The sequence below is a fragment of the Podarcis muralis genome, chromosome 8, assembly GCF_964188315.1.
Source record: "Podarcis muralis chromosome 8, rPodMur119.hap1.1, whole genome shotgun sequence".
Taxonomy (NCBI): domain Eukaryota; kingdom Metazoa; phylum Chordata; class Lepidosauria; order Squamata; family Lacertidae; genus Podarcis; species Podarcis muralis.
This window is the reverse complement of record NC_135662.1, coordinates 25,471,161-25,496,136: the sequence shown is the minus strand read 5'-3', so window position 1 is coordinate 25,496,136 and position 24,976 is coordinate 25,471,161. Positions and strand designations below refer to the sequence as shown.

Genomic DNA, 24,976 nt, shown 5'->3' with positions numbered 1-24,976 from the left:
CATTGCTTCCATTTTCTTTTCTAAAAGTAGTAGTAATCTTAACATAGCCCTTCTTTAATTGCAAAGCATTAGAGCATGAGGCAAGTACATTTTCATAGCTTTATTGCCTTCCATTTTCTTCTAGACACAATCACCATCTACTACAAAGAAGCAGATTTTGTTTGCAATTGTGACACAGAGGCAAGAGGTGGAATAGCATGCTTTAGTTCATTTGTATCTTGATGCCGAGTAATCCAGGGCAAATGTCTTAATGTGAGAAGTGTTCCGAGGACATTTGGTTTAATTGGCATCTAGGGAAGGCCATTCTTATCTCACTAACATGAATGAGCAGCCTCCTCCTGATGGCAGTGGATCTGGATTGGGTCCAAGATTCCTGCATCTCAATATTACCGTAATCAAGAAAAAAACTGCTGCAATGAGAGCTACATCATCCTTTCTGTTCTTACCACAAAAGTGGACAGGGGAGGGAGATGGGGTGAGAATAAGGGGATGCAAACACACACACACACACACACACACACACACACACACACACACCCTTTATAGTATTCTAAATTTTCAGTGGTTGCATCAAATAAACTAGAATGTGTACATTCCAAGAACAAAACTACAAAATGCACAAGAGGATTTCGGAGCCTGGAAGAATGTTGCTGGCAAACAAAGGGACTGAGTTGCATTCAGAGACTTTTGTAACCAGCTCTTTGCATCACACAGCCCAGGTTTAGTCCCAACCCCCATACTCCCTCGCCCACCTCGTGAAGGCTTAACAGAAGAGGAAACAATTGATCATATATACAGCAAGTGGGAACACTAAACCACTCTAGTGCAAAGATGACAGAACACAATTTCTTTTTCATATAAAAGTCTACCACGTTTATTCAATACAGACATATTAAAGACAAGTCCTGAAAACCAGGAACACAACTCCAACACTCCGTTACGAAGTGTATATATATTTATATTTTCTCAACAGCCGCTTCTGCTGATTGAGCCATTGAGGTTCTGTGTGTATTTATTCATTTTTATTTTTATTTTTATGCTTTTAATTTTAAAAAGCTCATTTTTAGCTACCTTCTGTGAACAATGTGCCTTTTCGCCCTCAGCCTCTCGCTGCATGTTAGCCAACCACTTTCCAGCATGAATATTCACATTTTTAAACGGCTACATACAGCCGCAAAACAGATTTATGTAAAAGATAAAAATGGTGAAAACCTCGTCTCCAAAAAGAGAATTTACACTTAATGCAAATGGTTCCAGTTGAGACAATCCAAAACAAGAGGCAACGTTTCTTTTCTCTCTTTTTTTGTGTGTAAGAGGATTGACTCACAAGGGAAATTTGGGGATCATAGACGGTGTAAAAGAGGCAAACCAAATACCCTTGGCTGGCCAGAGCCCCAGAGATTTGCTTATGACTGGCGGGGGGGGGGGGGGAGATTTCTTAGAAAGACGGCTGTAACATGACCTCCTTTCTCAGAATCCTGTTTGTAGGGAGAGGAGGAGCTTTTAGAGAGAGAGAGAGAGAAAAGCACAACAACTCGGATGGCAACGTGTGCGTCCTCAGGAGACTCCCAGCCGTTACAAAACACACAGGGTTCGCCCACAGCCCAGTCAAAACAAGCTCGGATAGGATTACGATCTCCAACTGCCTGGGGAACGCAACATGAACAAACAGAGCCTGGACGGGGAAAGGCAGAAAGGGGTGACCTTGGCAGAAAAGGGTGGGGGGCGCAGCTCTTCAAACCAATTCATATTTGCATTCAATAGTGTACAGGCTCCACCCTCCCTTTCCAATAGAAAACATCTGACATGCCTTTACTGTTCAGCACCCCTCGCCCGCCCTCCCTCAAGCAACACACCGGCGTGTGCGTAAAAATGATTCCACACTAAATAATGCCATGCGGGATGGTCCCTTTTTTTTTTTTTGCTCGCCCCCCCCCCCACCTCCAAAAAAGAGCAGGCTACTGCGGCGGTGGGGCACAAGCGTTCAGACGGAAAGCACAAATCCTGGCGCAGGAGGCAGATTCGGGTCATCTTGGCTGGCTCTTAGCTGGTCGAAGAGAAAGGCTGCGAGGGCAACCGTCCAGGGCTGCATAGCACCACAATTTTCTTAATAAAGAGAGAACAGTGAGTCAGTAGCAGCCGTGGCTTCGTCCATAACGACGAGCTACAAAGAATAATAATCGTTCAGTGTCTCGTAGCAAATAGACAAGTCTGCTTCAAGTATATACGGCGCTGCCTCGATAATCCGCGTCTGGGGATTTGCAGTCGCACCTCTTCGCCGTCGCGTTTGGCCTGCCCCCCCCCCCCGGCCATAAATCCCTAACTGTGTGTAGCGGAGAGGGAAAAGATGCAAAGCCCCATCCCATAGTCTGCCCCCTCGTGAAAGAGGCGATCGGGAGGGCACGGCTGCATCCCGGACGGGCAGGGTGGGGGCGTCAGGGCCGGGGCTGCAAAGCGGAGACGCCGTACGCCGAGGCTGCCGCCGAGTCTCCTTCTCCGCTGCTGCTGTGGCAGCAGCAGCTGCCGGTGGACGAAGCCGAGCCGGGGGACGCGGTGGCGGAGGAGGCCTCGGCCGGCGCCGTCGAGGGCGCCGTGGCCGCCAGCTGCAGCCGCCGGACGGCTTCTTTGATGAGGTTGCCGGACAGAATGAGTTCTTGGAGGAGCCGGTGCGGGTCGTCGTCCTCCTCGTCGTCGTCCTCGTCGCCCGCGGACAGCCGAGAGTGCTGCTGGCGCTGCTTCTTCCCGGCGCTCCGCAGCCAGCCCCGTCCGCAAAGCTGCTTGGCCACCCGAGGGCTGCCCTCGCGGTCGGCGGCGCTGGGCGGGGACGGAGGCAGCAGCAGCAGCGAGGCCGGGGACAGCGCGTGGGGCGGCCGCGGGTGGTGGTGGTGCAGCGAGGCTAAGAAGCCGAGCCCCCTCGGGGACGAGTAGGGGGCCGCCCGGTCGCGGCCCTGGCGCTTGGGGGGCAGGCGAGGGGCCGGCGGCGCGCGGCGCTGGGCGCTCAGCTGCAGCACCTCGCCCAGCTTGGCCACCAGCGCGTCCACTTCCTTGGAGCCGCTGCTCGCCCCGACGGCGCCGCCCGGCAGCGACACGGCGTGCTCCAGCAGCAGGAAGCGCTCTGCGCCCGCTCGCCGGCAAGGCATGGCAGTAGCCGGCTCCGCTTTCCTTTCCTCCGCTTGGCGCGCACGCCGCCGCCTCCGCTGCTCGTTCCGCAGCTACCAATGAGGCGCCCTCTCCGCTCGCTCGCTCTCTCGCTCTCAAAACGCTGTTGTTGCTGCTGCGGTTGGTTTGTAAACAATGGGTGACGCGGCCGCGGGCGCGTCCAACTGCTCCAGAAGCGAGGGGGGGAGCTCCGGCCCTTTTTGCCCACCTCGGCGGCTGTCGCTTCGCAGCCCGGACGGCACAGGGTGGGGGCAGGCTAGCCGCAGCAAGGGCAGGCACGAAGGTGTCAGTGAGCGGGAGCGTGTGTTTTTTTTTTACCCCCCTCAGACACGCCCCTGTACTGAGTGCGCTCAGGTGGACTCGCCCGCTTTTTCAAACGCCGGCCTGTACAGTAGGGAGGCAGGGAGGAGGCGGGGCTGGCGTGACCGCCGCGGAGTCAGTGAGGTCAGAGCTCGACATGGCAACAAACCCGGCGGCGCGCGTACGCGCACGCGCAGAGCCGGCCACGCGCTCGAGACCTGCGGGGTTGGGGGAGGCCGTTGGGGGAGATACCTCAGTGGCCGCGCTCGCCCAGCGCCCTGGTCTCGCCCTGGCCATCCAAATGCCTGTGAGAAGCCCACCAAGCAGAGCATGAGCGCATGAGCAGTGGAGGTTAGAGCATAGCCGTCGGGCTAGTAGCCCCTGAGGTGGTGGAGGCCGGCACTGCCTTCCCGGGAGAGCGAGTTCCATAGCTCAGGGCTGTCTCCACACTGACTGGCAGCGGCTGGTCAGGATTGCAGGCCAGGGGTCTCTCCTAGCCGGACCTGGATTTGACCAGTCGGTGGTGGTGTTGTTTATTCGTTTAGTCGTGTCTGACTCTTCATGACCCCCTGGACCAGAGCACGCCAGGCACTCCTGTCTTCCACTGCCTCCCGCAGTTTGGTCATGTTTGTAGCTTCGAGAACACTATCCAACCATCTCATCCTCTGTCGTCCCCTTCTCCTTGTGCCCTCCATCTTTCCCAACAGCAGGGTCTTTTCCAGGGAGTCTTCTCTTCTCATGAGGCGACCAAAGTATTGGAACCTCAGCTTCACGATCTGTCCTTCCAGTGAGCACTCAGGGCTGATTTCCTTCAGAATGGATAGGTTTGATCTTCTTGCAGTCCATGGGACTCTCCTCCAGCACCATAATTCAAAAGCATCAATTCTTTGGCGATCAGCCTTCTTTATGGTCCAGCTCTCACTTCCATACATCACTACTGGGAAAACCATGGCTTTAACTATGCGGACCTTGTTGGCACGGTGATGTCTCTGCTTTTTAAGATGCTGTCTAGGTTTGTCATTGCTTTTCAGTCAGTAAAGGTAAAGGTACCCCTGCCCGTACGGGCCAGTCTTGACAGACTCTAGGGTTGTGCGCCCATCTCACTCAAGAGGCCGGGGGCCAGCGCTGTCCAGAGACACTTCCGGGTCACGTGGCCAGCGTGACATCACTGCTCTGGCGAGCCAGAGCCGCACACGGAAACGCCGTTTACCTTCCCGCTAGTAAGCGGTCCCTATTTATCTACTTGCACCCGGGGGTGCTTTCGAACTGCTAGGTTGGCAGGCGCTGGGACCGAGCAACGGGAGCGCATCCCGCCGCGGGGATTCGAACCGCCAACCTTTCGATCGGCAAGCCCTAAGCGCTGAGGCTTTTACCCACAGCGCCACCTGCGTCCCCAAGTCAGTAGAGACTCTTAATCTCAGTCAGTAGAGACTCTTTCAGTAGAGACTTTCAGTCAGTAGAGACTCTTAATCTCAGGGTTGTGGGTTCGAGCCCCACGTTGCACATTGCAGGGGGTTGAGCTAGATGACCCTTGGTGTCCCTTCCAACTCTATAGTTCTGCTATTCTGCTGCCCTTCCTAATCCAGCACAAGGCATGCTTTTTCGGGGTGGGGAATGCGGAGTACAGTATACGTAAAGCACATTTGATTCATATCCCACCCACCACACGAAAAATCCTGGAACTAGTTCACCAAGGGTGCTGGGGATTGTAGCTCTGCAAGGTATCCCCATAATTTTAAAGCACATGACAACCCCTCCCCCCACAAGAATCCTGGGAACTGTAGTTTCCCCTCTCAGAGCTACAATTTCCAGCACCCTTGCAGCTCCCATAAGTCTTTGGGGCGGGGGTGGCATGTGCTTTAAATTTATGGTGTGTACTCAACCTAGATCAGATGACATGGTCCTTAAGCCAAGTAATTTGCTGCATGTGGTTTAGGCCTTCGTTATCAAGACTTTTCTGTTACGGGCTGCTTTTGTCTTTTATCAGACTGATCATGTTTTTATGTGGCAAACTTTGTTATTTTTGACTGTTTGTGGGCCATGTTTCTATTTTATACTTGTGTGTTTTATATGACTGTTTTATTATGAGATCATGGTGATATTTCCCATTATTTGAAGCCACCCAGAGTAAATGCTTATGAATTAAAGGGCATGATATAAATTCTTGAATTAAAAAAAATATAACTGAATGAGGCTGGTGGTTTCTGATTAATGTGCTGTCAGTCCTAGGAAGGAGGAGAGAAACCTCAGGAAACACATGAGTGTGGCAGCAATTTCCCCTCCTGTTTGCAAGGAGGATATTGGCTGGGTCAAAATGCTTCTTGCAGTCCTTAACAGAGTACTTGTGGTTGACCATAAGTGATTGTTGGTAGACCTGGATAGAACTGAAATATTCTTCTCAGTTGTCCAGGACATTTATCCTGGGTATAGGAAGTATATAATCTTATACTTTTCAGGCTTGTTGAATACTTTCTGAGTGAGGACATCCCAACTTCTCTGCTCTGCATTCTAGAGTGCAAGTAGCCCTTCTTGCTGTGATAGGCTATTGGCAACTGGGAAAAGTTGGAATGGGTAAAATATTTTTAAAACTGAAACAACTATCTTTGCATTATCATGGTTAAATATTTAGAGCAAAATGAAATAGTTACAGACAGTTACTTTGATTCTTTTCAAAACAAAGTAGTACAGAATTAATGGTTGATTGAGCTACTGTGCTTCTTAACAAAAAAAAGTGATTAGGCATCATTGAAAATATGCAGGTTCCAAAGGTCTTCCAAAGACAAAGCAATTGATAAATATTTGTAAATATGGCAAGTAAGATATTTCTTATGCAGCAGGGTCATTGCATGCACAGTGTTCATGCAGCAAGATCTTATACATGTTTACTCTGAAACAAATCAGACTGAACTCAGTGAAACCCACTTCTGAGTTAGGTCTCCATAGGTCTGCAGCTTTTAATGATAAAGACCAGATAAGACCTCCTTTTATTTGCAAAAATGGAGATTGCTTTGGAAAATGAGTTTCAAACTAGGGTTGCAGATCTAAGTACATTTTCTAGGAAGTAAGACAATGGAGTAACCTCTGAGTAAACATGGATAAATTCATGCTGCAGCTGACTCTTAGGACATGAGTTTTCACATGCAATATGTTGCTTCAACAGATAGATTGGGACCAACTATTGGGTTGCAGGCTGACCTAAGATGGGTTGGGTTACAACAGCAGCTCCATTAATATTCAAATGTATGGTTAAAAAAAGTGGTGGATTTCGAACCGCATGTTTTGAGTAAACACTTATTCAGGGTATATACATGAAGTTGTCTGAAAAAAGTGGGAGGTATATACAGCCATAAGTAGATATGGAGGGGGAAGAGCATGTGTGAAGCCCTATTTGTCTCTCATATCACTTTCCAAGAAACAAATATTGAGAACAAGTTTCCTTCCTGCTTGGAATGGGTGCCATAGCTGGACCAGTCCCCAAAATGAGCTTGCTTGTGGCTCTGTAATACCTGCTGTGTTCCTTACTTCAATGCATTATACAACTCAGTGATATATGCAGATGTGACTGTCTATCACATCAGGATTATGGTGATGATATTTATTGCCAACCGTTCACTAGTAGTTTCCAGAGTAGGTTATAACAAATTGAAATTAAAAACAGCAGATTTCAATCACAGGAATAGGGTGGGCCTTGCAATCACTCATCTCAGGTGTTAAAGGCCAAGGAAAGAGGTGCATCTTGAGGGTTTGCCAAAAGCTGCATAGTGAAGAAGCCAGATGCACCTCTGTGGGGAGGGAATTCCACAACTTTGGGGAGAATGTCCTCTCCCTTTTGACTCTTTTTCTCTACAACTTTTGGATCAAAGGAAAGTAGAAATGTCATAGCGATAGCCAGTGAAGGGCCCATCTGTCTTCCTACAAAACATACTGTACCACGCCACCCCAATCTCTGATTCCATGGGTTCCAGGCACTTACTCAGGGTTCATGTTTCCTTTTGGAAATGAGGCACAGCGGAGACTGTGGTGTCTTTATGATATATGGTTTATTCAACCTGAGCCTGCAATTGGGGTTGGGGGGAGTTTCACAACACTAACTCCCTAAAAGGGTCTTGTTTCTCCCATAGCCACAACCTTGGATTCAGGAAGAGATCCAGCATGGTTCTCTCTCTGTCTGTTTGCTTCTTTGCTTCTAGGTCACATCACCTCATACCCATCTCTATCAGGCTTTGTCCTTCTAACTAACCACAAGCTGGGAGAAGGGCCCCACCCATTTGCTATCTCACACACAGCCTCTTTCCTTTGTTTACTTTAATGGCCTATCACCCAGGCTATCATCTCAACACAGGAAACTGGTGTGGCTTATATTTTAACACTTTCTGGATCCATGTTAGAAGGATCTTGCATGCAGCCTACTCCCTCCCTCCTCAAACTCATAACAATACAAAATGAACAGTTCCTGCAGATATAGTCAATGGGACTATATCAGCAAGTCCATATAATCTATGCATAGATTACAAGCTATGCACAGAGTTGGTCACAGCTCTCTGTTAGTTCATTCTAGAAGAATCTGGGCAATTATCCCATGGTGCCCCTACTAATGGTGTGAGAGGAAAATAAGACAAGCCTGTTTTTCATAGCCTGCCATGGCCTTTGGAGTGTCTCAGATGTGGGAAGTAGGATGAGGCAATCTGTTTACATAGGCCTGGAGTCCAGTCGTCAGAAGTTTCAATGCTCTGTTCAGTACTGTAAATTTAGAGGGAATGTTTACATTTTTTCGTGCATATATGCTCTAGTGAAGTCTTGCCTTCAAGAGTGCCCTGAGATGTTTGCAATTCCCTTTATGGCAATCTTCTGCAGGCTTCCATCTCCATTTTATTTATATTTCTGCTGCCAGATAATTCATAGTTTTCAATTCTATGGTGATATTTCTTGTCTTCTGTATGCACAAACTGTCTTTCCATCCAGCAGTGCATTGATTTACAATTTCCCCCTCCTTTGAGAACATAGCCTGCATTATCAGAATTAGCAAAAGTGACTGAACCAGACAAGTTCACTGCCTGTACAGATTATTTTTGAGAAGTCTGTAATAGAGGACAAGAACGATGCGAGGTGAGGTGGGGTGGTGTAATTGGAATGGCATCTCTTCAGGACGCAAATACAAAACCAAGTAAACAAAAAAATTAAATTAACAACAACAACAACAACAACCAAAAGCTGATTAAATTCAAGCAGTGTGTGATGAATTCATAAAATCAATTTAGTGGTATGAGTTAGCCACACTGGGCATATTTTAAACTGTCTTGTTTATTTATCATTCAATAATAGGTAGAATACTTTCAGATATATGTTAAAGTTATGTTATAGATGGATTGGTTATCATTTATCTAGATGTCTATGTGTGGCTGCAGTTAGAGCCTCTGATCAATATTGCATTCAATTTTTTTAAAAGCATATTCTCTGTTGTCCCCTATTCATAAAATGTTAAATTCTGGGATCACGCAGGGATAGAGAGCAACAAGGTTATTGTATAGGGTAGCTGTTAGTTACCTGTGTGCAGAATAATGGCTTAAGAAGGGGGTGACCCCTAATGAAAATCACATTCTGTTCTTCTTCCTGCCTTGTGATTCGACAATATCACAGTCTGAGAAGAAAAAGGGAAAGGAATGTGGCAGAATGCAAAATGAAACAGAAGCTTGCAACAATTTGTACTGTAAACATCAACTTTGCCAAAGCACTTAAGGTTGCTAAGTGATAATAAAGCACTCTCCAATCACAGAGGTGCAGAATCCAAGCACACCATGATAAGGAACTTGTTTTTAACATTTTCCCCACTAAACAAATATGTGGGTGTTCAGTGGTATGCATCTGTTTGGGTGCTTCGCTTGAGAAATTTTAGGGAGGGACTGGTTTCATGGCTTGGCAAACACCTTCATTAGACCATCTAGAAACAAAAATACTTGTTTGTTTTGTCCCTGCATGTGCCTGAATTTGCAAGTTAATACTGGGTTCAGCCTGCCAAGCACCTCTTTCATTTCAGCACAGCCTCATGCAGAATCTTTGCACAAACCTCGTAAGATCAATAGGATTGTGCAGAATCAGAGCTGGCAGATTGGGAATGGTGAGGGCAAAGGACAGGCGCTCAGGAATTGTTTCCTCTCCCGCTGGGTTGCCAACTGACTGGGATGGGGACAAACCTTGTCTGGCTTGGCATTGTGCCTTTAACAACAGCTTGGGGGGCTTTTTGTGGCATGGACTAAAGCACTGCCACCTAATCAAGGTCGGCACATCAGGTTCCTGTTCAAGGCAGTAAGGCACTAGAGCAGCTGCTGACAGAACAGTTGGCAATCCTCCTTGGAACATATTGCAGCCCATCAGGTCTGTGTATCTGTCTGCTTACGTGGTGTGAAGAAGAGAAAAATAGAGAAGGAACAGGAAATATTTTTGCTTCTTCCCTCCCAGGAGAGGAGGAGAAAGGACATCACACAGAGCCTTCTCCACCAATTACAGTACATTTCTGTGGTCTCAGTTGGCTTATCAGCAATACGGCTCTATGGTCTTAACCCTTACACACTCTAACTAGGAAGAATATGCATTGTTAGATTTGACTGTATATCTCCCACAAATGTCTCAATTTTTCACATCCAGCTTGTGAAATATTGGTGTGTGAGAGAGAAATTAGATATACAATCAAAAGAGGAAAATGAAACACTGTTTTTAATACAATATAAACCTACAGGTTTCAGATTTATGTATATCACTTAGTTTTTTGCCCCCCTTTAAAAAACAAAAACAAAAAACCCACCACTAAACCTAACTTCAGTGGAAAAATTATCATGTGAAGGGGTGGAGTCAAGTGGGACTGAGTATACTAATGCTTGCCCAATCCACCCCGTTTTCATCACCTTCTGCAGGTTGGAAGGCAACTGTTTGCAGTGGGGGACGAGGCTCTGTGGAGGCTCCTTGTACATTTTGGAACCCCTTTCTCAGGTAGCTAATTGCCCCTCATTGCTAAAATATGAAATATGCATCAACTGAAAGAGAGACGGATTTACATATTCTAAAGTAAACAGGCAACTCCACACTCGTGTGCATTTGAGTCGACTATGCACATGCTCACATTGAAGTAGGACCTGGGAGACCAGGGTTCAAATCTCCACTCAGCCACGAGTCTCAGTGGGTGACCTTGGGTCAGTCACTTGCTCTTGGCTTAATCTACCTCACAGGGTTGTTGTGGGATTAATTGAGGAGGGGGAGAACCATACGCACAATCTTGAACTCCTTGTGGGGAGGGGGAAAGGTGGGATATAAATGCAAATAAATAATTTGACTTAGACTGACCAGCCCTTCAGATAAAGGAGTTCTTCAAAGAGACGACTGTTCTCTGACAGCTCTTCAAAGTAGAGGACTGTTCTCTGTAAAGTGGAAGGCTCTGCAGATAGAAAGATAACATCTGTAGGCATTTAGATTCACACAGTGGGACGTTAATACTAAATGGTGTTAAGCCTTTCTCTGTTGTGTCAGGCCCTTATAGGTATGTATGTCTATTTTCTTTAATGTTTTATCATTACAGTTTTTCCCCCTTCACATGCTGAGATAAAAAATCAGTTAGTGCTGCTTCTTTTCTTTAAAAAAAAAAATCAGTTAGTGCTTCTCAGATGTTTCCCTTGATGATCTGTTAAGCAACCTGAATTATAATAAATCCTTAAAGTCAGCAATCAATAAACAAGTTCATAATGATGAATCTCAGTATGTTGCTTGTGTGGTATTTAGGTTACAAGCTTAGAGATGAAAGAGACTTGCTTTGCGTGTGTTTCAAGACGGTTGTATGCATTGAAGCACTCATTCTGCACAATAATGTATCTTGTTACCTTGGCTCTTAAACTTTGTAAACACAAACTTGCATACAGTATATTAATAAAAAATTACATTCACCTAATTCATTCTGTGAGTAAACAGAAGCCCAGGGAGAGGGGGAGAAGACATGCATTGTTGACTTTCATTCTCTTATGTACACTTTTAAAAATTTAGTTTAAAGAAAGCAGCAAGTAAAATCACCTCACTAAGGTTGTCATCTCCCCTCTCCTGCAACTGGGCTCACATGTGTTTAATAATTAAATTCAATAGCTAAAGCTTTCCTAAGAAGAATATACCAGCTACATTTTCTGCCCCCAGATGTTGGATTACAACTCCCGTTATCCCTGATCATTAGCCTTCCTGGCTCGGGCTGAATGTGAGTTGTACTTCAACCACAGCTGGAGGGCATCACATTGGGCATCCCTGAAGTCTAGTTGTATTGGGGGAGGGGCAACATCTCAGTGGTTGAGCACATGCTTTCATGCAAAAAGTGCATAACATCTCCATATCCATGTAGAGATGGAAAAGACCATTGCCTGAAACCCTAGAATGTGTTGTCTATCAGTCAGTGGCGTAGCGTGGGGGGTGCAGGGGGGGCCGGCTGCACCGGGCGCAACATCTGGGGTTAGGGCAAATCCACAGGTTAGGGGGCGCAAATCCACGGGTTAGGGGGCGCAAATCCACGGGTTAGGGGGCGCAAATTACTTGCCTTGCCCCGGGTGCTGACAACCCACGCTACGCCACTGCTATCAGTAGATGATACTGAGCCGGATGGACTATGTTCTGACTCAGTAGAATGCAACTTCCCAGCTTCCTAATCATACGTTACAGTTCAGAAATGAAACGTCAGTGGCTTGTAATTCAAAGATGCTACGCATTTGTTGTCATTCTGAACATGTTGCTACCATTAAGTAACAAACAATAAATTAATTGCTCGTGTCACCTTTCCAATGCTGACTGACTGTGTTCTAATTCCATCTAGGTGGAGATGAAAAAGAAGATTGCTTTGTTCTTGAAGGCAGCTGCAGCTACTCACCTCCCAAAGGTCCAAGTGGGGAAGAAAAACTCTCTGATGTAAACAATCAAGACAAACAGAGGTTGGTGATTACATTTTCTGCTGCCCAGGTGAAATATGTGTAGGATCCTTTGTGCTATTGGGAGGAATTCAGATGGAAAGAGGTCAATCAGCACAAGAAGAACCCTCATGCAGTTGATAGTTTGATTATGCACAAACCTGCAATCACAAAGCAGTGACTGATGTTTGACATTCTTCAGTGGCTGCTCCTTCAGCAATTTGCCATAAGGCATTTTCACTCAAACAAGGCAGATTCAAAGTTTCAAAATACCAGTGAGCAAGGAACACCTGGAGGCAGAACCAGGTAGGTTTCCTTTATGTTGCAACTGGGCATAATCTAGCTTCTCTCAGTAACTGAGAGAACTGTTTGCATCCCAGGAGATAATCAGACTGAATTCTTACAGCTGCTTAGATGCATTTATTCTTTTGACTGGTGAAAGGGGGACAGATTGACATTGCAGCTTTTAATATACTAACCTGTTCTCTCACAAAAAAAGTTCTTTTGCCATTATTTTAAAGTTCAACCTTATCTTACAGGACTAAACTTAAATCCCTATGCAACCACTTTTCTCAACCTCTTTCTCTGCAGGTGGGGGCCCCATGCCCAGTATTCTCTAGTGACTCTGATATATTGTCTCTTATGGTCCCCTGCATTTGTTCCCACCTGCAGTTCTTACGTTTTGATAATTCAACGGTAAATTACACATGTCAAAAAGTAAAGGAAGATACTCATAAGTTAATATTGCATACATTATTTGTATACAAAAATAGTTTTAAATAACTTCATCGACTAAACAAATAAAAAATAATTGACTAAAGGTTGATAAATATATGTGTAAAGTTAAAGTAACATTTCACTATGTTTTCTATGCTGTGTGTGGCAGGGGTATTGTTTTCATTTGGTACTATGTTATATGTTTTGTGAAAATGTATTGTAAACTGCCCTGTGATCCTCTGATGAAGAGTGGTATAAAAATTTAATTAACAACAACAACAACAACAATTTAATAATAAAGGAAAATTGTAATTGTAATTGGTAGACCTGGGTGGAGCTTGTCCAGAAACAGTTGTTTCAGTAGAAAAATAAGGAAACATTTTGAATATGTGAAAGAAAATTTAAAAAATCCTTCCAGTAGCACCTTAGAGACCAAATAAGTTTCTTATTGGTATGAGCTTTTGTGTACATGCACACTTCTTGAGATACCATATGCGTTGAATATGCGTTGGTCCAATCATGGTATCCAGAATGTAATAGGACCTAAATCAGATCTCCACTGAGCCCAGCATTCTATTTATAGCCAACCAGATGCCTCTTGAGCAGTCCACAGGTAGGGCATAAAGACAATATCCAGCAACTAGTGTACAGTACTGCCAGAGAAGATGGAGGCTACATATCACCATCATGGCAAATAATTGATAGATCCATCCTCCATGAAATTGTCTAATTACCCCTTTAAGACTAGTGGCTCTCAAGATCTTTGACTCTCCAGATGTCGTTGGTCTACAGCTCCCATCTTTCCTGACCATTGACCATGCTCAGTAGGGCTGATGGGAGTTGGGAGTCCAACATTATCTGGAGGGTCACATCCTCCCCATTCTTGCCATAGCACATTGGTAGCTCATGAAAAAAGTTCCAGGTTTTGCCATTGGCATATTCTGTTAAAAAGTATCAGGTAGCTGTGTAAAAGACCCTTAAATCTAGTCAGCCAGTGTCGGAAGCAGAGTGTTCAACTAATCCGGCCCACAGAGGGATCTCCGCTGGAATGAACCGGCCCAAGCAAGGTAAACCTTGCTGACTCCTGGACTAGATAGAGCAAAGCTCTTCTTCTTCTGTCAAGTTACCTATACTGTTACCTATATCTACTTTCTCCACACCTTGATTTAAAAAAAAAAAAATTCCTCCCCCCCCCCCCACTCTTTGTTCACTCTGGCTACCTCAACCTGCATCAAGTTTTACTAAATTTTTGCTAGTGACCCAACTCTCTGCAGCCTGACATTTAAGAAGGATGTCTGTATCTTACGACTGGGGAACTGAATAAAGCACCAATCTGTTGTTTGTGCCAGAACAATATATTACTGTATGAAACTGCCGCTTATCTATTCCAAAGGCAACAAAGGAGGCAGCCATAATGAAAGACTGTCTTCAGGTGAAATCGGGAGACTCTTATATAATTGCACAAAAAAAGGGATGGTAAAAAATAGCAGCCACCTCATACATATTCAGCAAAATCAGTGAATCATATTCATAGCCGTGCATAAATAACATAGGTTTCCTCTGTAGCATTTCAGAGTCATTGCATTATGTAGTCTGATGTGAGTAATTTTATCCTTTAGATTCTCCGTGTAATTGCGTAGATATTTAATAGTCTTAAAAAGTTTGATGACTAGCCGAATACCGTTAATTCGACTTGCCGCCCACAGTATGTCAGTCAGATCCACTCTCTCACAACATTCAAAAGAACTTTCCCCTCTGCTAATAGCTTTTAGCAAGGGAGACCATCCACCAAGCCTTGTGGCAGAATAGCTTGTGAGTGGTTTAAGTGATACTAGGCGGTGGTGGTCATATCTCAAGGAAAAGTCAAGGCCAGCCCGAGGTGGGAGGGGAACATCAGCTTCTCCGCTCCAAGGCAGGTTTATTACTGGTGGCATGCAACAGAACACCAGCACTGAGGGTCATCTGCCATTACCCAAAATGCCCCAATGTAGCATTGCTCCAGGGCATCGTCATGGACTAGTTGAATGCCAAGGAGCTGTGGGAGGCACCAGCTGCAGAAGCCCTTAGGGAACTCCCAGGAGAGGAAAGCGCAGAGCCAGGGGATTGGTGGTGGGACAACGAGGAGTGGTTACAGATTGGAAGGAGAAGGTGACAGAGTTAAGTGAACAGGAAGATGCTGCAGCAGAGCACAGTTCAGACTGCGAGGCAGAAGCAGGGGCTGGGGAGAAGTGGGGGAGAGGCAGGCTGCTGAAGAAGCCAGGGAGTCTCCCACTTCTGATGCCCAAAAAACATGAATGTGCATCTGTGGATGGGGAAATGTAGTGTGGACAGAAGCACTGCCCACAATCATCCCAATCATAGGAGCCAACTCTTAGGGGCCGAGGTCTCCCCCATAAAATATTTGAGGAAGCCACCCCTCAAATTTGGTGAGCATTGCCATTCAAATGGTTTGTGTGCACCGCATATGCAGGGCAGAGTTTAACTTGCCCCCCATATTTTATTCAAGTTGGCACCCTTGCCCCCATTGCACCCCCTGTATGTAGTCTAATCCCACTCTAATCTCACAGCTTTTCCTTGTGTTGAGTGTGGAAGGCCTGCAACTTTTACTCAAGGTTACTTGAGCAAGTGTACAGCCCTCTGCGTGACTGCGGACCCTGATAAAGCAGGGAGTCCCTTCCTGATTGCACATGGTTTTCTGCTCAAATTTAAGTAAATGTGGTGAGTAAAAGTTCCCTGCAAAGCTTCCCCCTCTCAACACAAGGAAAATTGTGGACTGAGATGGTGGGAAAACATGCACAAGGATGTCAGGGTGGAGCTTGTATGCACTTATCACACCCTTGTCCCCCACCCACAGTTTTTGTTCAGACAAATTGCTAGATACACCTGCTGACATGCCAGAAAGAAAGGAAATTATTAACTGTCAATAGAACACCAAAATTCACCCACTCATGTTCTTATTATTTCCCCAATCACCCTATTAGAAGTTCCTCTGTTGGAGGGCTCAGTTCCAGGCATAAAGAGGGAATAATCCTGGGGATTGTGTGTCAGGCAGCTCCAGTTTAGATAGTGAGAGCATGAAATCATTGCCAGTTCCATGCCCTTTCGGTAGCAAAGGATGCTGGATTTAACATATCCATTGGAACCAGCCAGCCACTTCCTCATCTGCAGGCATCAATCTTGACATATTCAGTCATCAGTTCTTGACTCTCTGTTGGAGGGTGGGTGTGGATTGATGGTCCTGCCTCATCTGGTTCTGTCATTGCCAACTAGGGTGACTGTGTGTCCTACTTTACAGGCCTCTGTCTGAAGTGCTCTCTAAGTCACTGCCCAGTTTAAAGGTAAAGAACAGTCAATAGGCGGATCAGGGACCTTGAGGGTGCCCTTTGAAAGTAAGCTCCTGAACAGCACTACCATGAAATATATGTCTATTTAAATTAAAATGCTCATCCAAAAATACACAAAGGAGGACAAGTCTAACTCCACCCCACTTAAAAGATTAGCACCACAGTAGAGGGTAGCTTTACTACCAAAGGACTGGATTAATAAAAATGTCTTAGGCTGGCACGTAAAAACTGACAATGATAGTGCCAGGTGTGTTTTCCTTGGAAACACATTCCACTAACAGGCTACGGATCAAGTTGATGCAATTTCTTTCTTAAGCAGCACATGGCTCATTAACCTATTTTATTATTGAAAGGGTTTTTTATTTTAAAAAATGGATATTAGTATTTTTTCCTCTGTGCTGCTTGCCATTCCCCCTCCCCCATCAAGAATGAGCTGCTAAGGTATGTATGTATGTATGTATGTATGTATGTATGTATTTTTTCTACCCCTGCTGCCCACTATATAGTGACAGCTTAAATATATATATCAAATTCATTAGTAACTGAAAATCAATAAAACACAAATTAAAAACAAGCAAACATTGCTTATAGCTGTGTGCTCTTGTCAGTAAAATGTTTCCTTATACAGCTGTGTGCATGAAAAACAGTTTTCGGTTGATGCCTAGATGTTCTGTGCACCATTCACTGTTTCTAGAAACGAATTACAGATGAAGTTCAAAACTAAGTAGGTTAAAAAAGAAGAAGTTTCTGTGAGGCTTTGATTCCTCCCATTGACCCATTGATCCTTCACAAATCCCACAATGCCAAGCACTCAGATCTAGTTTCCTCTTTTGAAGCCACCAGAGCATGTTTATAGTTGTTCCCAAAAAAAGTCTTAATGCCCTTGCAGTTATTTATGCTGCTTAATTTAGCAAGGACATATACAGTATGCAGAACCAGGCCAGCACACATTCATCTCTTATTATGTCACCAGGAGAGGAACTGCCTTCTGCCCATCACATTTCTCTGCTTAGTGTAAAATGATCTGGGCTTGAATGGATCATATTATGATGGCTTGCCAAGATAACAGGCATCCTTGATGGTTTTTCTCTCTCTCACCACCAGTACTTATTCCACAGAATCCCTGTGTTTGATTTTCCCACTTCCTCATACTTTTTACATAAGCATTTAAAGCCGCTGTTGCTTCTAGCAAAAGGTCTCCTGGCCAAGGATGGCTTATAGACAATGTGGAGAAAGTAGGCACTAGAGAACTGGACATGTACCGGAATATCTGATTCCTTTTGTAGAAGGCAGGATCTAGACTCAATCTAACTTGAAAGCAGTATATTGAGGACAAGCACGGATGATTCCGGACTGAGAAAAAAATGACATTTTTGTGCTATAAACACGTACACAGCCTTAGAATAATGAATTATGTGCTCAAAACCAGATTCTATGCCTATGCAGTGGCATGACGGAGGAACTGTAGAATACATACTACCAGGCTCAGGGCTGCCTATGTAGAGATCCATAAAAGAATTTGTGCTCACGTTCGACAACAGCCACATGGATGCTGTTAGCCCAGAGATGGAAAGAAGAAATAACCCCAACCAGGGAAGAATGGCAAACCAAGTTGATGGACTATGCTGAAATGGCAAAATTAGCTGGGAAGCTCAGAAATCAAAAGAATGGGGAAAGTTCACAATCTACTTACAAGACCATTGTAAGCAGGTTAAAACATTAGCAGGATTTTAACCACACTTGTAAAGTAATGGAAAGTATGGATTATGTGGAAGGATAAAAATTAGAGGACAGGTGTTGATATGGAGTTGTAAATATTATCATTAGGACCCATGGAAGGGATGGGGGGAAGTCAGGCTGTTCAGAGCAATCTCAATATTTGGATCTTGAATTATTTTTTGATGTATGCTTATATTTTTTGAAAATCAAATAAAAAAATTATATATACAGTGATACCTTGGGTTAAGTACTTAATTTGTTCCGGAGGTACTTTCTTAACCTGAAACTGTTCTTAACCTGAAGCACCACTTTAGCTAATGGGGCCTCCTGCTGCTGCCGCGCTGCTGTAGCACAATTTCTGTTCTCATCCTGAAGCAAAGTTCTTAACCCGAGGTACTATTTCTGGTCTAGCGGAGTGCGTAACCTGAAGCGTATTTAACCTGAAGCATATGTAACCCGAGGTACCACTGTATATAAAAAGAATTTGCGCTCTCATGGATTCTGGAACATATAGATCTGTATTCTAGCTCTGGTACAGTTGCCACGACTTAAGAGAACCAGGCATTTCACATACCTGGTGCCCTCCAGATATTTTGGACTATAACTCCCAACTTCGCTGACTGCTGACCATGCTGGGAAGGCACTAAGTTGTTGAAGGCTGCAATAGATTAATTAAAACCTGCATACTTGCCCAGAAATCTAGAAGAATATGTCTGTATTGCCTTTGCCTCGTGCTTTTCCTTCGCCAACTGGGACAAGCAGTATCATCACCCAAGATGACATACATCAGTGACATAACTCACCTTAGAGAGAACTGGACTTTTAACCGTTGATGGCTGGTGTTACATCATATCCCGTAATGCCATTGCTCCTGCTCATCAAGGCTTCCCTTAAATTATGTAACCATTTTTTCTGTGTGATCACTCATTTCATAATACATCACACTGGTACATCTCTAAACTTCCTCCTTCCCATCTCTCCCCTGCCTCCGTATTTCACAATGATAATAAAGGATCGAACCAGATTATGGGACGCAAACTAAGAAGAAGAAGAAGAAGAGTTTGGATTTGATATCCCGCTTTAATGTGTGTGATTTTGGGTAGTGACCCAAAGGAGTCTCAAAGCGGCTAACATTCTCCTTTCCCTTCCTCCCCCACAACAAACACTCTGTGAGGTGAGTGAGGCTGAGAGTCTTCAGAGAAGTGTGACTGGCCCAAGGTCACCCAGCAGCTGCATGTGGAGGAGCAGGGACGCGAACCCAGTTCACCAGATTACGGGACTACTGCTCTTAACCACTACACTACACCACACCACACTAGGGATGTGTCTCTCCTATGCTACTAACTACTGTATAGTTAAGCTAACCCCATATATTGGGGATCAGAATATTGTTATCAGAGTAGACGTTTTTACTAGATAAAAGTAGGTTTGACCCCAGCACCTTCTCTCTTGCTCTTATGTGAACAGAACCTGGCAGTTTTGCCTAACCTTAAGTGTTCCGGGCTCATTATGATGTGATGTGAAAAGCCAGCAAGTTCCAGTGATTATGCAATTTGGGAAGGGATTGCATATATCCCCCCCTTGATGTTTGGAGGATTTGAGGAAGCATCTGGTCTTTCTTGTTTACTGCAGCTACATTCCCCAGGAAGTTGGATTGAAGGGCTCCTAGGAACATATTTTTAAGGAAATTCTCTTTACTTCCTGAAAATATCCAATTCAGTAACAAACATTTTGAGACTAATGTGTCATCGGCAACTTATTATTTCTGTTACGTGCTTCAGCCTGGGACACAGGAATATATAGCTATTGGGAAAATATAAGGGGCAAGGACTGTTTTCAGGTAAAAACCCGTTCCTGAGCTTCATCAAACTCATATTGTGCTCACATCCTCACATTGCACTCAAGAGTATTACACTGCGGTCAGAACTTCACAGGAAAACTCAGCACAGCACAGAACGGAGTTAGTAAAGGGCAGAGACGACGCTTTCAGTCTTACATATCTGATGTTAGGCACCTAGATCATAGAGACATAAATAAAACAGGAGAGGGGGAAATAAGGCCTTTAAATATGGCTCAAGGTACCTAAAAGGCAGCTAGTGTTAACTTACAGGTATTATTTATGGTCTGGTATGTGCTTGAATAAGTGTCAGCAGTTGCTCAAGCAAGTAGTTCAACAGCATGTTTAAAATGAGCATATTACAAGCAACCATGTTTTTAAAAAGCATCTTTCCCCCCCCAAGTCTGCTTTCCCACCCTAAAGGTATGCAGCTGAACTGCCTGCCATTGGCAATTGTTAAGTTACAGCTGGGGAAAAGTTGCAGAACCTGTCCTGATTTATGAAAAGCAGTTGGCTTTGCAAATGTCAAGATTCCTTATGGGAGCAAACAACAGCGGCACTTTTTACAGATTGGGAAGTTACTCCCACGTTCTGGGTGCCACTCCTGCGATAACACAGCCGCTGGTTCTCCCAAACATCCTCCCATTGTTAGAGATTTTATCATATTTGTAAGGAATGCGTTTTTTTAAAACCCTCAGTATCTCTTTTCAAAATGGTAATAATATCAGAAGACTGTAGGTATCCATCATACCAAAACTCTTGCAGTTATGAAGTCTTGCTGCAGGTGTGCAAATGGGACAGAAAAAGGGAAGGGAAAACTATCTCTCAACAAACAGGTAGGTCAGCTATTTCAGGTCCTTTGTGGGGGCACAGAGGGTCTTTGTTAGCCTTGTAAATCTGGTACTCGGAGCAATTGGTTCTGCTTCCGTGTTTGATGTCACAGCTTTAATACTACAGAGCACCACATAGCTTGCTTCTATGAAGCAATGGGGAAACCATTGCTCCTGCATTCCAAGGCCCATAGAAACTCTTTAATTAAGTGGTCAAAACTTGGATAAACATATTAGGGGTGAAGGTTCAGCAAGTGGTTCTATTTTACTGTGAAGAAGAAAAAGGGTGCCTCTGAGCATGTGCAGTATGCCTTTCTCTTACCATGGATTGCCTACCACTATGTATCTTTCATGGGGGCGGGGGGACTTCTAGGTTAAATGATATGGCTTACGGCCAGACTTGATTTCTGCTTCCTTAAAAATTAAATCATCTCCCTTGCCCTCCAATCCTGTTCAAAATTCAGGTAAGGTAAAGGTAAAGGTACCCCTGCCTGTACGGGCCAGTCTTGACAGACTCTGGGGTTGTGCGCCCATCTCACTCAAGAGGCCAGGGGCCAGCGCTGTCCGGAGACACTTCCGGGTCACGTGGCCAGCGTGACAAGCTGCATCTGGCGAGCCAGAGCCGCACACGGAAACGCCGTTTACCTTCCCGCTAGAAAGCGGTCCCTATTTATCTACTTGCACCCGGGAGTGCTTTCGAACTGCTAGGTTGGCAGGCGCTGGGACCGAGCAACGGGAGCGCACCCCGCCGCGGGGATTCGAACCGTCGACCTTTCGATCGGCAAGCCCTAGGCGCTGAGGCTTTTACCCACAGCGCCACCTGCGTCCCAATATAATTCAGGTATTATATATTAATTGTCCTAGATATTCCCATGCTGGGCCAGATTTGGAGTACAATTTATAACATCTCAAATCCTCACATTTTATAACTTCCTGTCCATTCACTGATACCCTGATTGAGTGATTTAACACAGCTAAAGGAACTGGAATGTCTTGTGTTCAGTATCAAATGTAAGGGCAGCTTGATCTATAAATAAACTTAAGATGAGGAGGGAGAAAGAGATATTTATTTGAGAAATTGGTTTCTCCTAGTTTTGTGTAAGTGCCCCACTCTGTTTTGTTATTAAGTGACTGGTGTTTTTTCTTAATGAATGAAAATAAACTGAAAAAGCAATGACCTCTAACCAATGCAGTGCAGCACAGATGGCTCTATTTGGAACACAATGTGTTGGAAAAACAGTACAGACAACTATTACGCCACCAGCAGAAACAATGAGTCAGCTCTGCCAAGGTTGTTATGTTGGATGATAAACACAACTGACTATAGATCCAGATGTAAACAGAATTAAGTCAGAAGGCTTGTTATATCACAGACAAGGAAATGTAACATTTTGGCTCTGAGTATTACTCAGGATTGCAAACCCTTTGTAAACATCTGATTATGTGGCCCCAGGTTTACTCCTATCTTCTATTTATGCAGAGTACTGAATTAATTAACATGAAAGGAGACCCAAGCTTAGCCATATTCTGTGACCCACATCACTGACCCATAAACCATGCTCTTTCCTATAGGTAGATTTCATAGATAAACATAGATACAGATGAGTGCTTTGCCAACATAATATCATGTGAAATTTCTCCATTGCATGGAAGAAACAGATATTTAAGTTGTAATGCTGAGTGGCCCACAAGTATTTTTATCTGCACAGCTCTAAGGGCAGCTGCGGTCCACTAAGGCGGCAATCCTAATCCCACTTTCCTTGAAGTAAGCCCTAGTGAATTCAGTAGGACTTACTCTGAGTAGACATGGTTAGGACTGCAGCCTAAGTTTTTGACCACACAAAATGGGCCGTGGCCAGTAAAATTATGTGACATCATTGCCTAATACAATAATTTTGTATTTTCTTATTCTTCCATGGCCAAGACTCCTCCTAGTTTTCTTTAGGTGTTATATGGAACTGATGAAGGAGATAATGGATTAACCCAGAATAACTGAAAAATCAGACAGTTTAGGGTGGGGAGAGATGGAAATACAGAAAAAGGTAACTTGGTAAAGGCTATGAAATGAATGAGAAAGATCATGACATTGATTTTTGCGTGTGTGTGAATTTGGCCTCATCTGTGCACAGAATCCTAAGCAGCTTCCAAGCAACTGAATGCTGCTGGGTCAAGGATTCATGAAATTAATGAGCACTTACCTATTATTTTTACTGGAAATGATCTGACCTATAGGGGGAAACAAGGCTTTTCCAGCAATTTTAAGTAGAACGTGGATCAAAAGGAGACATAGCTACTGCATTTGCTGCCCTTGCAGTGTTGTAAAGGCAAGCCTTTTTTTGAACATCCATACACTGAACTACTTGATCACTTTGAAAGAGCCATAGTTTTCTCAAACTTCTAGCCAGTATTAGAGATTATTACTGTATTGGCAGATGGCAACAGCCTAAAACGCCATGCTTGATAGTGGGACCACAAATTCAGGTTTCGTCAAGATTAATATTATTATTTATTAAATTTGTATGTCACTCTTCATCCATAGATCTCAGGGCATTTCACAGCATATGACGATCAGTCATCATGGGGAATCCAGAACAATTTATTAGACACAAATAAACGTTCACTGAAACTTTAAGGACTAACCTTTCTTTTTCTTTGCTTGGTATTGACATGTTTTCATACCTTTCAGTACAGCATTTCAGTAGGCTTTGCAATATTTATTTACAGCCTTTTCCTTGATTTCATAGCAGACGTCTAGCCAAAAAGTAAAAATAAGTTTTTCATAATAAATTCCAGCCGTGCAAACTCCATAGCATGTGAAACTCATTATGAGATCCCCACTCCACCCCCTCATGTGTTTTCAGTGCCATCTCACAATTCTGTTTAAAATGTAGGAAACAAAATAGAAACCATATTTCCGCCTTTCAGCCTCTCCTGTGATATTTATGTGCATTTTTGAGTGACTCTAATTCAGTTTCGAATGCACAGAAACCCAGGTTTTAAACCGACTGAGGTTGATGAAAAGGAAACTGTGAGGCATGGCAGTTAAGTGGATGTTCCATATACAGAGAAACAAGATACCGCTAGGTCAGAGGTAGGCGACCTAAGGCCCAGGGGCCGGATGCAGCCCAATCGCCTTCTCAATCCGGCCTGCGGATTTCAGTATATTTACGCTTAAGAACCTCAGAAGGTATAGGTGACTATTTTCAATAGCCACAGCCTGGGTGAGAGAGGTAGTTAATTTAACATGGAGTCCAGGAGTGCTTCCTAATGACATGGGTGATTTGCCGGTAGTCACATCTGATCACATCTGTTCTACGTCAGGCTGAAAGTGGAATAGCATCTTAACTTCCAGAATCCAAATGGTACCCAAGTGGGCAGTTCCTCAGTCCCAAATGACTTTCAAGTGTGGTGACTTTCATTGGGACCACTGAGTACAAGGGGCGGGGAGAGAGAAATCCTCCCTTCTCTCTGCGCTCCGGATCCAGCCCAATCACCTTCTAAATCCAGCCCGCAGAGGGTCTGGGAATCAGCATGTTTTTACATGAGTAGAATGTGTGCTTTTATTTAAAATGCATCTCTGGGTTATTTGTGGGGCATAGGAATTCGTTCTCCCCCCCCAAAAAAAATATAGTCTGGTACCCCACTAGGTCTGAGCCCACGGCTGAAAAAGGTTGCTGACCCCTGCTCTAGGAACAAATAGGAACAACATCACCTCAGTCCCCTGCATACGAGCACCAAAAGTTATGCACCTGACCACTGTTGGAAACAGTGGAGTAGGGACTGGGCTTTTGTTTGATCCAGCAAAGGAATTTCTACGCATGTAAATGCATATTTATATTTACATGTCAGCCTTTACATGCTTTATATTGATGAATGAACCAATGTGCTCAGCCTAATGAATGGTTAGTTATCCATTCAGCACAATTACATATTTGTATGCTTCCCAGATTACACAACTGAAAGAGTGTTCTCTCCTACATAAGCTAATGTTGGGTGGAGTGACTTTTACAGTGGGAGAAACCTCTCATGCAAAGGGAAGTCAAGCTGCAGCAGTAGTGATGTCAAACATTCAAGAGTACTAATCAAAGCAGTTTTGAAGACACGAGACATATCTTGGCCTGCCCTTCAAAACAGGTTGAGGGAGGA

General features: G+C 44.4%; 1 protein-coding gene across 1 annotated transcript; it reads right to left on the bottom strand.

Moving 5' to 3' along the window:
• Positions 1 to 845: 845 nt before the first annotated feature.
• Positions 846 to 3,275, bottom strand: LOC114600415 (GSK-3-binding protein-like). Its single transcript, XM_028736486.2, has one exon. It carries the CDS (start codon positions 3,138 to 3,140, stop codon positions 2,436 to 2,438), a length of 705 nt encoding a protein of 234 aa, XP_028592319.2. The 5' UTR covers positions 3,141 to 3,275; the 3' UTR covers positions 846 to 2,435.
• Positions 3,276 to 24,976: the final 21,701 nt, after the last annotated feature.

Coding starts and splice junctions, on each gene's coding strand:
- LOC114600415 (XM_028736486.2), bottom strand. CDS start 3,140: ATGCCTTGCCGGCGAGCGGGCGCAGAGCGCTTCCTGCTGCTGGAGCAC.